Genomic DNA, 11,917 nt, shown 5'->3' with positions numbered 1-11,917 from the left:
TGAGAACCAATGCATTTAATTTCTTATTTGCCTCTTACCATCTTACCATGATAATTAAAAAGGACAATATAAAAACTCAGTTAATCCTACATCGTTTCAGTAATATCTAACCTCGTCCCCATATATTGACAGAGAAATGCGGCTAGTTGATTAGAGTACCTGCTTTGACTAACCATACTAGGAAAAAGGTACCTTCAAGTCAGCTTATTCAGCACAGGTGGTTGGTGCCACCTTAATTGGGGAGAAGGGGCTAGTGGTAATGGCTAGAATGGTATTCCATTCGCTCAGTTCCAGACATTATTATGAGCCAGCCTCCACTACTATTCAGTCATACAGTGGGATTCCCTGCAGCCCTTGTGCATAGATTTAAAAAAAAATCCAGGACAAGGTGGATAATGTAGTTATTTCCATTTCCTACTACATCAACCCATAGACTCCCTTCCTTACAGTGGGGATCACCTACACAGTATGTTATCTCCATGTCCTTTCACTGGATACATTCAATACACATTGTAGTACACTTATTGCATATTGGAACACAGCCACTGTCAGCTATCACTTCACTGAGTCATCCTGCATAGGTGAGTGCTGTCCAGAGCCAGACCACCTAAGGAGCTGATAGAGTTTGCCTTGGGTATTTGTCATCGTTGTCAACCTACCCCCTGCTACCTCATTACCCAGCTCCGTACAGAGGTGTGCCAGTCTCTGGTTGAGCTTCACCAGGCCCACCAGTAGCGCTCCCCCACCCAGCATCAAGCTGGGCCACAGCAGAGACCACAGGGCAAGGCCTAACGTGTACTTCCTCTTCAAAATGGTGTCCTCTGGGTATTTTCTGGGGTCGGAAAGACAACGCAACTCACTGCCTTGTGTCTCCTCCAAAGTGTTTTGGATTTTCTGCACTTCGCCCACAAGGACTTTCCTGTCTACTTGACATTTGGGTATGTAGAAACACTGCAATGATAAGGGAAAAATAGTATACATATTTTGTTTATATTATCTAAGTCTGATATATATCATGACTTGCACGCATGACTAATGCACATAAGCTAGACACCAGTCACTCTGGATGGAAGCTTCTCCTTAATGACCGAAGCAAATTTCTCATATTAGCGACATTCAGTCACTGGTGGCCTTTATTCTACAGTTGATGTTGGAAATTTACATACACTTAGGTTGGAGTCATTAAAACTCATTTATCAACCACTCCACAAATTTCTTGTTGACAAACTATAGTTTTGGCAAGTCAGTTAGGTCATCTACTTTGTGCATGACACAAGTAATTTTTCCAACAATTGTTTACAGATTATTTCACTTATAATTTCACTCTATCACAATTCCAGTGGGTCAGAAGTTTACATACACTAAGTTGTCTGTGCCTTTAAAATGCTTGGAAAATTCCAGAAAGTGATGTAATGGAAACAGGTTCAAAAGTATCTATATCCACATTAAAACGAGTACTATATCGACATAACCTGAAATGGCGCTCAGCAGGGAAGAAGCCACTGCTCCAAAACCGCCATAAAAAAAAACAGACTACGGTTTGCAACTGCACATCGGGACAAAGATTGTACTTTTTAGAGCCATGTCCTCTGGTCTGATGAAACAGAAATATAACTTTTTAGCCATAATGACCATCATTATGTTTGGAGGAAAAAGGGGGAGGCTTGCAAGCCAAAGAACACCATCTCAACCGTGAGCACAGGGATGGCAGCATCATGTTGTGGGGGTGCTTTGCTGCAGAAGGGACTGGTGCACTTCACAAAATAGATGGCATCATGAAGATGGAAAATTATGTGGATATATTGAAGCAACATCTCAAGACATCAGTCAGGAAGTTAAAGCTTGGTCACAAATGGGTTTTCCAAATGGACAATGACCCCAAGCATACTTCCAAAGTTGTGGCAAAATGGCTTAAGGACAACAAAGTCAAAGTATTGGAGTGGCCATCACAAGCCCTGACCTCAATCCCATAGAACATTTGTTGGGAGAACTGAAAAAGTGTGTGCGAGCAAGAAGGCCTACAAACCTGACTCAGTTACTCCAGCTCTGTCAGGAGGAATGGTACAAAATTCACCCAACTTATTGTGGGAAGCTTGTGGAAAGGTTACCCAAGTTAAACTATTTAAAGGCAATGCTACTAAATGCTAATTGAGTGTATGTAAACTTATGACCTACTGGGAATGTGATGAAAGAAATAAAAGCTGAAATAAAGCATTCTCTCTACTATTATTCTGACATTTCACAATCTTAAAATAAAGTGGTGATCCTAACTGACCTACGACAGGGAATTTTTACTAGGATTAAATGTCAGGAATTGTGAAAAACTGAGTTTAAATGTATTTGGCTAAGGTGTATGTAAACTTCCGACTTCAACTGTACCTCAGGGTTGAGGAGTACAGACTCTTCATCGTAGTGTAGGCGAGCCTTCTGTCCAGAGGTACTGAGGTTGACCAGAACCCTCAGGCATGGGGCAGTGCTGACCCCTCTGCAGTCGGCCCACTCATCCAGAACATCAACCTGGACCAGCAAGCAGCTGGCCTCCTCATGCCAGTCACTGAAACCATCAGCAGTTGATGAGAAGCAGTTGTGTAAAGTACTTAAGTAAAAAATACTTTAAAAAGTACCGCTTCAGTAGTTTTTTTATAAGTATCTGTACTCTACTATTTATATTTTTTACTACTTTTAATTTTACCTCACTACATTCCGAAAGAAAATGTACTTTTTACTTCATAAATTTTACCTGACACCCAAAACTACTAGTTCAATTTTGACTGCTTAGCAGGACAGGAAAATGGCCCAATTCACACACTTACAGTATTAAGAGAACATCCCTGGTCATCCCTACTGCCTCTGATCTGGAGGACTCACTAAACACAAACGCTTTATTTGTAAATGGCGTCTGAGTGCGCCCCAGCTATCCATACATTTTACAAACAAGAAAATTGTGCCTTCAGGTTTGCTTAATATAAGGAATTTGAAATGATTTATACTTTTACTTTTGACACTTAATTACATTTCAGACCAAATACTTTTACTCAAGTAGTATTTTACTGGGTGGTGTTTACTTTTACTTGAGTCATCTTCTGTTAAGGTATTTTTACTTTTACTCAAGTATGACAATTGGGTACTTTTTCCACCACTGATGAGAAGTTATGGTAACATTGTAGCTGTCCTTATGCATGCATTCACAACACCTTTATAACAGCTATATAACACAACATTTGTCATAAGCTGTTATAAGTTGTCATAACTAGTTCTGAGGAACTCCACATAATTTTATAAAACAAGTTATAATTGGTTTATTGATGACTGTTCATACTGTTGTCATATACTGGTGGTTGTCTCGTTGTCAAAATAAATACAAATCATAAGTACATCTATACTCCCCTTTGCCCATATGTCTTAGAGATTCTTTAAATGGTTATGTTTTGTAATACTCTCAACTCATCCTATGGTATAAGCAAAATCATAACGGTTTTATAACACCTCAAATGAATGTCAATTTACTTAGTGTCTGTGCACACTTTATAAGGGTATATGACATGGTTATGATGCCCATTATTCCATTCAATGTAATGTGACACAGAGGTTGGTAAATTAATTAATAACGTGATATAATACCTTGTATGTAGACTATGAGTAGCATGTAATAATAACATATGACATACGTTTTCATGCAGACTATGTAATAGCAGTTGTTATTAACAGTTTCCCTTAGAGCATATGACAACAGTATGAAATATCACCTATAACACCAATTATAACTATTTATAACATCATGTGGGGATTCTCATAACTAGTTACAACAATTCCTGACAACTTATGACAAATGTTATGTTTTCTATAGCTGTTATAAAGGCGTTATGAATGCATGCACAAGGACACCTACAGTAGTGTTACTGAAGTTATCTTACATTATAAGCCATCTTGTATTAACTCAAATTCTTCACTTTGAAGATGATCATAAGGTACAGTACAGTCATCTCCTACGAATTCAGCCCAGATGATTTTGATTCTTAGAATCATATGATTGATTCTTAGAAACATAACCTATTGTAAGTGTACAAAACCACCAGCTCTCTGTGTCCACTCACCAGATAGGGATTCTGCTCCATATATAAACGTCTTATTGACAGAGGCCTACCTTACCTGTTTAGGTGGGGTTTAACCAGAGTGATCCCGATCAGAAAGTACATGAGCACAGAGAAGGCCATCATGCTGAAGCCCATGAGCATGGCTCTGTCCTCCCCCACACTGGAGGCCGTCACCTGAGCCTTGGCCCTCTCCCCTCCGCGCCCGTACCCTCCTCTCCGCCACACCTGCTCCCTCGCCGCCAAAGGGTGGAGGATCTCCCTTTGTCATAGGCACACACATACATGCACATGAATGAATGCACACACGCAAATGAACACACACGCTCATGAATGAACACACATACAGTGGGGCAAAAAAGTATTTAGTCAGCCACCGATTGTGCAAGTTCTCCCACTTAAAAAGATGAGAGAGGCCTGTAATTCTCATCATAGGTACACTTCAACTATGACAGACAAAATGAGGGAAAAAATCCAGAAAATCACATTGTAGGATTTTTAATGAATTTATTAGCAAATTATGGTGGAAAATAAGTCCTTTTGGATTTAACCAGTGACATCAATAAGGGATCATAGCTTTCACCTGGTCAGTCTGTCATGGGAAAAGCAGGTGTTCTTAATGTTTTGTACACTCAGTGTATATATTCCGGACTTTGACATTGCTCGTTCTGATATTGGTAAACTATTTGGATTATGCGTGTATTGTTATTGTATTGCTAGATGGCACTGAACTATTGGATATTAACAAAACCTATGCATCTACAAATCTATATACACGACCAATAAACTTTGATTCAAGGCTTAAAAGGGCAATTCTGCCACTTGTCAACTTCATATTTGAACAAGGCAGTTAACCCACTGTTCCTAGGGCGTCATTGAAAATTTGAATTTGTTCTTAACTGACTTGCCTAGTTAAATAAAGGTAAAATAAAATAAAATATTAATTATCTCCAGCACCAAACCAGTGTCTACATACAGCGCATTCGGAAAGTATTCAGACCCCTTGACTTTTTCCACATTTTGTTAAGTTACAGCCTTATGCTAAAATGTATTACATATTTTTTCCCCTTATCAATCTACACACAATATCCCATAATGACAAAGCGAAAACAGGTTTTTACAAATCTTTGCAAATGTCTTAAAAAATAAATAACAGAAATACCTTATTTACATAAGTATTCAGACCCTTTGCTCTGAGACTCAAAATTGATCTCCGGTGCATCCTGTTTCCATTGATCATCCTTGAGATGTTTGTTGATTGGAGTCCACCTGTGGTAAATTCAATTGATTGGAAAGGAACACACCTGTCTATACAAGGTCCCACAGTTGACAGTGCATGTCAGAGCAAAAAACCAAGCCATGAGGTTGAAGGAATTGTCCATAGAGCTCCGAGACAGGATTGTGTCAAGGAACAGATCTGGGGAAGGGTACCAAAGGATTTCTGCAGCATTGAAGGTTCCCGAGAACACAGTGGCCTCCATCAATCTTAAATGGAAGAAGTTTGTAACCACCAAAACTTTTCCTAGAGCCCTGCCTTACCAAACTGAGCAATCGGAGGAGAAGGGCCTTGGTCAAGCAGGTAACCAACAACCCGATGGTCACTCTGACAGAGCTCTATAGTGCCTCTGTGGAGATGGGAGAACCTTCCAGAAGGACAACCTTCTCTGCAGTACTCCACCAATCAGGCCTTTATGGTAGAATTGCCAGACGGAAGCCACTCCTCAGTAAAAAGGCACATGACAGCCCGCTTGCAGTTGCCAAAAGGCACCTAAAGGACTAACAGACCATGAGAAACAAGATTCTCTGGTCTGATTTAAAAAAAAAAAAAATTATTTCACCTTTATTTAACCAGGTAGGCTAGTTGAGAACAAGTTCTCATTTACAACTGTGACCTGGCCAAGATAAAGCATAGCAGTGTGAACAGACAACAACACAGAGTTACACATGGAGTAAACAATAAACAAGTCAATAACACAGTAGAAAAAAAGAAAAAAGAGTCTATATACATTGTGTGCAAAAGGCTAGAGGAGGTAGGCGGATAATTACAATTTTGCAGATTAACACTGTAGTGATAAATTATCAGATGGTCATGTGCAGGTAGAGATACTGGTGTGCAAAAGAGCAGAAAAGTAAATACATATAAACAGTATGTGGATGGGTAGGTAAATTGGGTGGACTATTTACCGATGGACTATGTACAGCTGCAGCGATCGGTTAGCTGCTCAGATAGCAGATGTTTGAAGTTGGTGAGGGAGATAAAAGTCTGCAACTTCAGCGATTTTTGCAAGTCGTTCCAGTCACAGGCAGCAGAGAATTGGAAGGAAAGGCGGCCAAAGGAGGTGTTGGCTTTAGGGATGATCAGTGAGATACACCTGCTGGAGCGCGTGCTATGGGTGGGTGTTGCCATCGTGACCAGTGAACTGAGATAAGGCGGAGCTTTACCTAGCATGGACTTGTAGATGACCTGGAGCCAGTGGGTCTGGCGACGAATATGTAGCGAGGGCCAGCCGACTAGAGGATACAGGTCGCAGTGGTGGGTGGTATAAGGTGCTTTAGTAACAAAACGGATGGCACTGTGATAAACTGCATCCAGTTTGCTGAGTAGAGTATTGGAAGCTATTTTGTAGATGACATCGCCGAAGTCGAGGATCGGTAGGATAGTCATCTTTACTAGGGTAAGTTTGGCAGCGTGAGTGAAGGAGGCTTTGTTGCGGAATAGAAAGCCGACTCTAGATTTGATTTTAGATTGGAGATGTTTGATATGAGTCTGGAAGGAGAGTTTACAGTCTAGCCAGACACCTAGGTACTTATAGATGTCCACATATTTTAGGTCGGAGCCATCCAGGGTGGTGATGCTAGTCGGGCGTGCGGGTGCAGGCAGCGAACGGTTGAAAAGCATGCATTTGGTTTTACTAGCGTTTAAGAGCAGTTAGATAGCACAGTGTCCAAGGAAGGGCCAGAAGTATACAGAATGGTGTCGTCTGCGTAGAGGTGGATCAGGGAATCGCCCGCAGCAAGAGCAACATCATTGATATATACAGAGAAAAGAGTCGGCCCGAGAATTGAACCCTGTGGCACCCCCATAGAGACTGCCAGAGGACCGGACAACATGCCCTCCGATTTGACACACTGAACTCTGTCTGCAAAGTAGTTGGTGAACCAGGCAAGGCAGTCATTGGAAAACCGAGGCTACTGAGTCTGCCGATAAGAATATGGTGATTGACAGAGTCGAAAGCCTTGGCCAGGTCGATGAAGACGGCTGCACAGTACTGTCTTTTATCGATAGCGGTTATATAGTTTAGTACCTTGAGCGTGGCTGAGGTGCACCCGTGACCGGCTCGGAAACCAGATTGCACAGCGGAGAATTGTGGGATTCGAGATGGTCAGTGATCTGTTTGTTGACTTGGCTTTCGAAGACCTTAGATAGGCAGGGCAGGATGGATATAGGTCTGTAACAGTTTGGGTCCAGGGTGTCTCCCCCTTTGAAGAGGGGGATGACTGCGGCAGCTTTCCAATCCTTGGGGATCTCAGACGATATGAAAGAGAGGTTGAACAGGCTGGTAATAGGGGTTGCGACAATGGCGGCGGATAGTTTCAGAAATAAAGGGTCCAGATTGTCAAGCCCAGCTCATTTGTACGGGTCCAGGTTTTGCAGCTCTTTCAGATCATCTGCTATCTGGATTGGGGGGGGAGCTGTTGGCCGAGGTTGGAGTAGCCAGAAGAAAGGCATGGCCAGCCGTTGAGAAATGCTTGTTAGAGTTTTCGAAACTCATGGATTTATCGGTGGTGACCGTGTTACCTGGACTCAGTGCAGTGGGCAGCTGGGAGGAGGTGCTCTTGTTCTCCATGGACTTTACAGTGTCCCAGAACTTTTTGGAGTTCTGAGCTACAGGATGCAAATTTATGCTTGAAGAAGCTGGCCTTTGCTTTCCTGACTGACAGACTTCCCTGAACAGTTGCATATTGCGGGGACTATTCGATGCTATTGCAGTCCACCACAGGATGTTTTTGTGCTGGTCAAGGGCAGTCAGGTCTGGAGTGAAGCAAGGGCTATATCTGTTCTTAGTTCTGCATTTTTTGAACAGAGCATGCTTATCTAAGATGGTGAGGAAGTTACTTTTAAAGAATGACCAGGCATCCTCAACTGACGGGATGAGGTCAATATCCTTCCAGGATACCCGGGCAAGGCCTGGGTAATGAGGCAGTGAGGCAGTGATCGCTGAGATCCTGGTTGAAGACAGCGGAGGTGTATTTGGAGGGCCAGTTGGTCAAGATAACGTCTATGAGGGTGCCCTTGTTTACAGATTTAGGGTTGTACCTGGTGGGTTCCTTGATGATTTGTGTGAGATTGAGGGCATATAGCTTAGATTGTAGGACTGCCGGGGTGTTAAGCATATCCCAGTTTAGGTCACCTAACAGAACAAACTCTGAAGCTAGATGGGGGGCGATCAATTCACAAATGGTGTCTAGGGCACAGCTGGGAGCTGAGGGGGGTCGGTAGCAGGCGGCAACAGTGAGACTTATTTCTGGAGAGAGACATTTTTAAAATTGGGAGACTAGTCAGGGTTGAGGGAAAGGTGAATGGATAAAAGTACAGAGAGATCCTTGATGAAAACATGCTCCAGAGCGCTCAGGACCTCAGACTGGGGCAAAGGTTCACCTTCCAACAGGACAACGACCCTAAGCACACAACACAGGAGTGGCATCGGGACAAGTCTCTGAATGTCCTAGAGTGGCTCAGCCAGAGCCCGGGGTTGAACCCGATCAAACATCTCCAGAGAGACCTGAGAATAGCTGTGCAGCATCGCTCCCCATCCAACCTGACAGAGCTTGAGAGGATCTGGAGAGAAGAAACTCCCCAAATACAGGTGTGCCAAGCTTGTAGCGTCGGCTGTAATCGCTGCCAAAGGTGCTTCAACAAAGTACAGAGTAAAGGGTCTGAATACTTATGTAAGTGTGATATTTCAGTCTTAAATTTTGTATACATTTGCAAACATTTCTAAAAAACATGGGTTATTGTGTCTAGATATTGCCAGCATCATACCACCCTGCATACCACTGCTGGCTTGCTTCTGAAGCTAAGCAGGGTTGGTCCTGGTCAGTCCCTGGATGGGAGACCAGATGCTGCTGGAATTGGTGTTGGAGGGTCAGTAGGAGGCACTCTTTCCTCTGGTCTAAAAAAAATATCCCAATGCCCTCTGTAAGGTGCTGTCTCTCGGATGGGATGTTAAACGGGTGTCCTGATTCTCTGAGGTCATTAAAGATCCCATGGCACTTATTGTAAGAGTAGGGGTGTTAACCCTGGTGTCCTGTGTAAATTCCCAATCTGGCCCTCAAACCATCACAGTCAACTAATAATCCCCAGTTTACAATTGGCTCACTCATTCCCCACCTCTCCCCTGTAACTATTCCCCAGGTCATTGCTGCAAATGAGAATGTGTTCTCAGTCAACTCACCTGGTAGAAGAAATTTATTGATGAGCAATTTTTTTTGAATCCATTTTAGAATAAGTCTATAACGTAACAAAGTGTGGAAAAAGTCAAGGGGTCTGAATACTTTCTGAATGCACTGTATGTGAGAACGGGCGTGTTTTTATGATCTGTGGTTAAATAGATAAAAAATGCTTACATTTTCTTTTTAAATGCTTCTCTGTGACATCCCAGGGTAGGATTAAAAGTACACGTTTCTAGCCAGAGGAAGAGTATTTTCTTGCTCTCTACAACACCTTGATTCTCGGTGTTTAAAAATCACTGTTTAACAAAAAAAAATAACTTTTGATGATGTCATCGGGTAGAACTTTTGAACTACAAAACGTAGAAATGCGCCGTTTTCACATAAACTCAGCAAAAAAAGAAACGTCCTCTCACTGTCAACTGCGTTTATTTTCAGCAAATTTAACATGTGCAAATATTTGTATGAACATAACAAGATTCAACAACTGAGACATAAACTGAACATGTTCCACAGACATGTGACTAACAGAAATGGAATAATGTGTCCCTGAACAAATGGGGGGGTCAAAATAAAAAGTAACAGTCAGTATATGGTGTGGTCAACAGCTGCATGGCCCTAGCCCTCACCCTCTGATCCAACAGGTCCCAGACGTGCTCAATAGGTTTTAGATCCGGGCTCTTCGCTGGCCATGGCAGAACACTGACATTCCTGTCTTGCAGGAAATCACGCACAGAACGAGCTGGTGGCATTGTCATGCTGGAGGTTCATGTCAGGATGAGCCTGCAGGAAGGGTACTACATGAGGGAGGAGGATGTCTTCCCTGTAACGCACAGTGTTGAGATTGCAGGCAATGACAACAAGCTCAGTCCGATGATGCTGTGACACACCGCCCCAGACCATGACGGACCCTCCACCTCCAAATCGATCCCACTCCAGAGTACAGGCCTCAGTGTAACGCTCATTCCTTCGACGATAAATGCGAATCCGCCATCACCCCTGATGATACAAAACCGCAACTCGTCAGTGAAGAGCACTTTCTGCCAGTCCTGTCTGGTCCAGCGACATTGGGTTTGTGCCCATAGGCGATGTTGTTGCCGGGGATGTCTGGTGAGGACCTGCCTTACAACAGGCCTACAAGCCCTCAGTCCAGCCTCTCTCAGCCTATTGCGAACAGTCTGAGCACTGATGGAGGGATTGTGCGTTCCTGGTGTAACTCGGGCAGTTGTTGTTGCCATCCTGTACCTGTCCCGCAGGTGTGATGTTCTGATGTACCGATCCTGTGCAGGTGTTGTTACACGTGGTCTGCCACTGCGAGGAAGATCAGCTTCAACCTGACGATCAGGTTGAAAAGGTTGAAAAGTGGCAGAATTGCCCTTTAAGGTTTGGGATAGACTCAAAGAGTCTACTTTTATTTGATATGTTTTGCCTTGGGCTTCTAGGGCTTCTGTACACATAGGCACACACACTAAATTCCCCATAATTATGTTTGGAACATAATGAACTAAAACTGCAAGAAAATACTTGATTAGTCCGGCCATGCAATGCAGAAGTCATGGTAAAACTGTGTATGGTATTGTCATCTTTATCTTTTATCTATTGTTCTGATATGAGGGGGGTCCCTAATGAATTTGCAATCACAAAGGGGGTCCCCGACGCAATAAAGTTTGGGAACCTCTGCTCTAATCTTATCAACTGGGGTCATCAGAATGATTACTGCGAGAGACGTTTGATGTACTCTGTGTTCCTTTACATTACCTTGTAACTTGTGGGATGTAAAGTAGAGTGTAAATAATCGCTTGAGCACATTAGGATAGACAGAACCACCACTCGAAAACACTTTCTAGGAATTGTATTTGTTTTCCCTGTAATGGGAAGTCTCACTTGCAGAAAGGAAGCTTTGATATACAGTTTTGCTCACCCACCTTCCAGTTTCAGAAATCCCCACCCATTGATTCTTCAATTAAATTCAAAAACATTATTTAGGTCATCCCTAACCTATCTGGGACCAAGTTAGGGATTACTTACAGATCTTGTCAACTCTTAGGGTCATTGGCAAGACAGCACCAACAGATCTGGGATCAGTCTAGCTAACCTGTGTCTTACCGTGTCTGTCGCCTCCGTGCACCCTGCAGGTTGATGCTAATGGGGACGCTAAAAGACTTCCGAGGTGAGGCTGTGTTCAAGAACATTCCTGCTTTTCAAACACTCCAACAACTTCCTGTAGTCTGGTTGCCCAGTGTTTGTCAACCTCTGGCCCAAGTACCAGCTCCGGTCCCCGGTATGATGCTCAGCAGTCCCTGAGATGTTCAGCTAGCTGACGGTGATTTTGTCTTTTTTTTGTGCTAGTTTAAATGTACGTTTTCCCCAAAGGA

The 11,917-nt window shown here is 43.0% G+C and overlaps 1 protein-coding gene across 1 annotated transcript; it reads right to left on the bottom strand.

The window, feature by feature from the left end:
• Positions 1-4: 4 nt before the first annotated feature.
• Positions 5-11,734, bottom strand: LOC110530929 (calcium-activated potassium channel subunit beta-3). Its single transcript, XM_036986873.1, has 4 exons — positions 11,649-11,734; positions 4,150-4,353; positions 2,311-2,611; positions 5-990 (listed from the first exon to the last, which is right to left on the bottom strand). Exons 1-4 carry the CDS (start codon positions 11,732-11,734, stop codon positions 556-558), a joined length of 1,026 nt encoding a protein of 341 aa, XP_036842768.1. The 3' UTR covers positions 5-555.
• Positions 11,735-11,917: the final 183 nt, after the last annotated feature.

The sequence above is a fragment of the Oncorhynchus mykiss genome, chromosome 8 (assembly GCF_013265735.2).
Source record: "Oncorhynchus mykiss isolate Arlee chromosome 8, USDA_OmykA_1.1, whole genome shotgun sequence".
NCBI lineage: Eukaryota > Metazoa > Chordata > Actinopteri > Salmoniformes > Salmonidae > Oncorhynchus > Oncorhynchus mykiss.
Note: the sequence above shows the minus strand (reverse complement) of the source record. Positions and strands in the feature narration are given on the sequence as shown.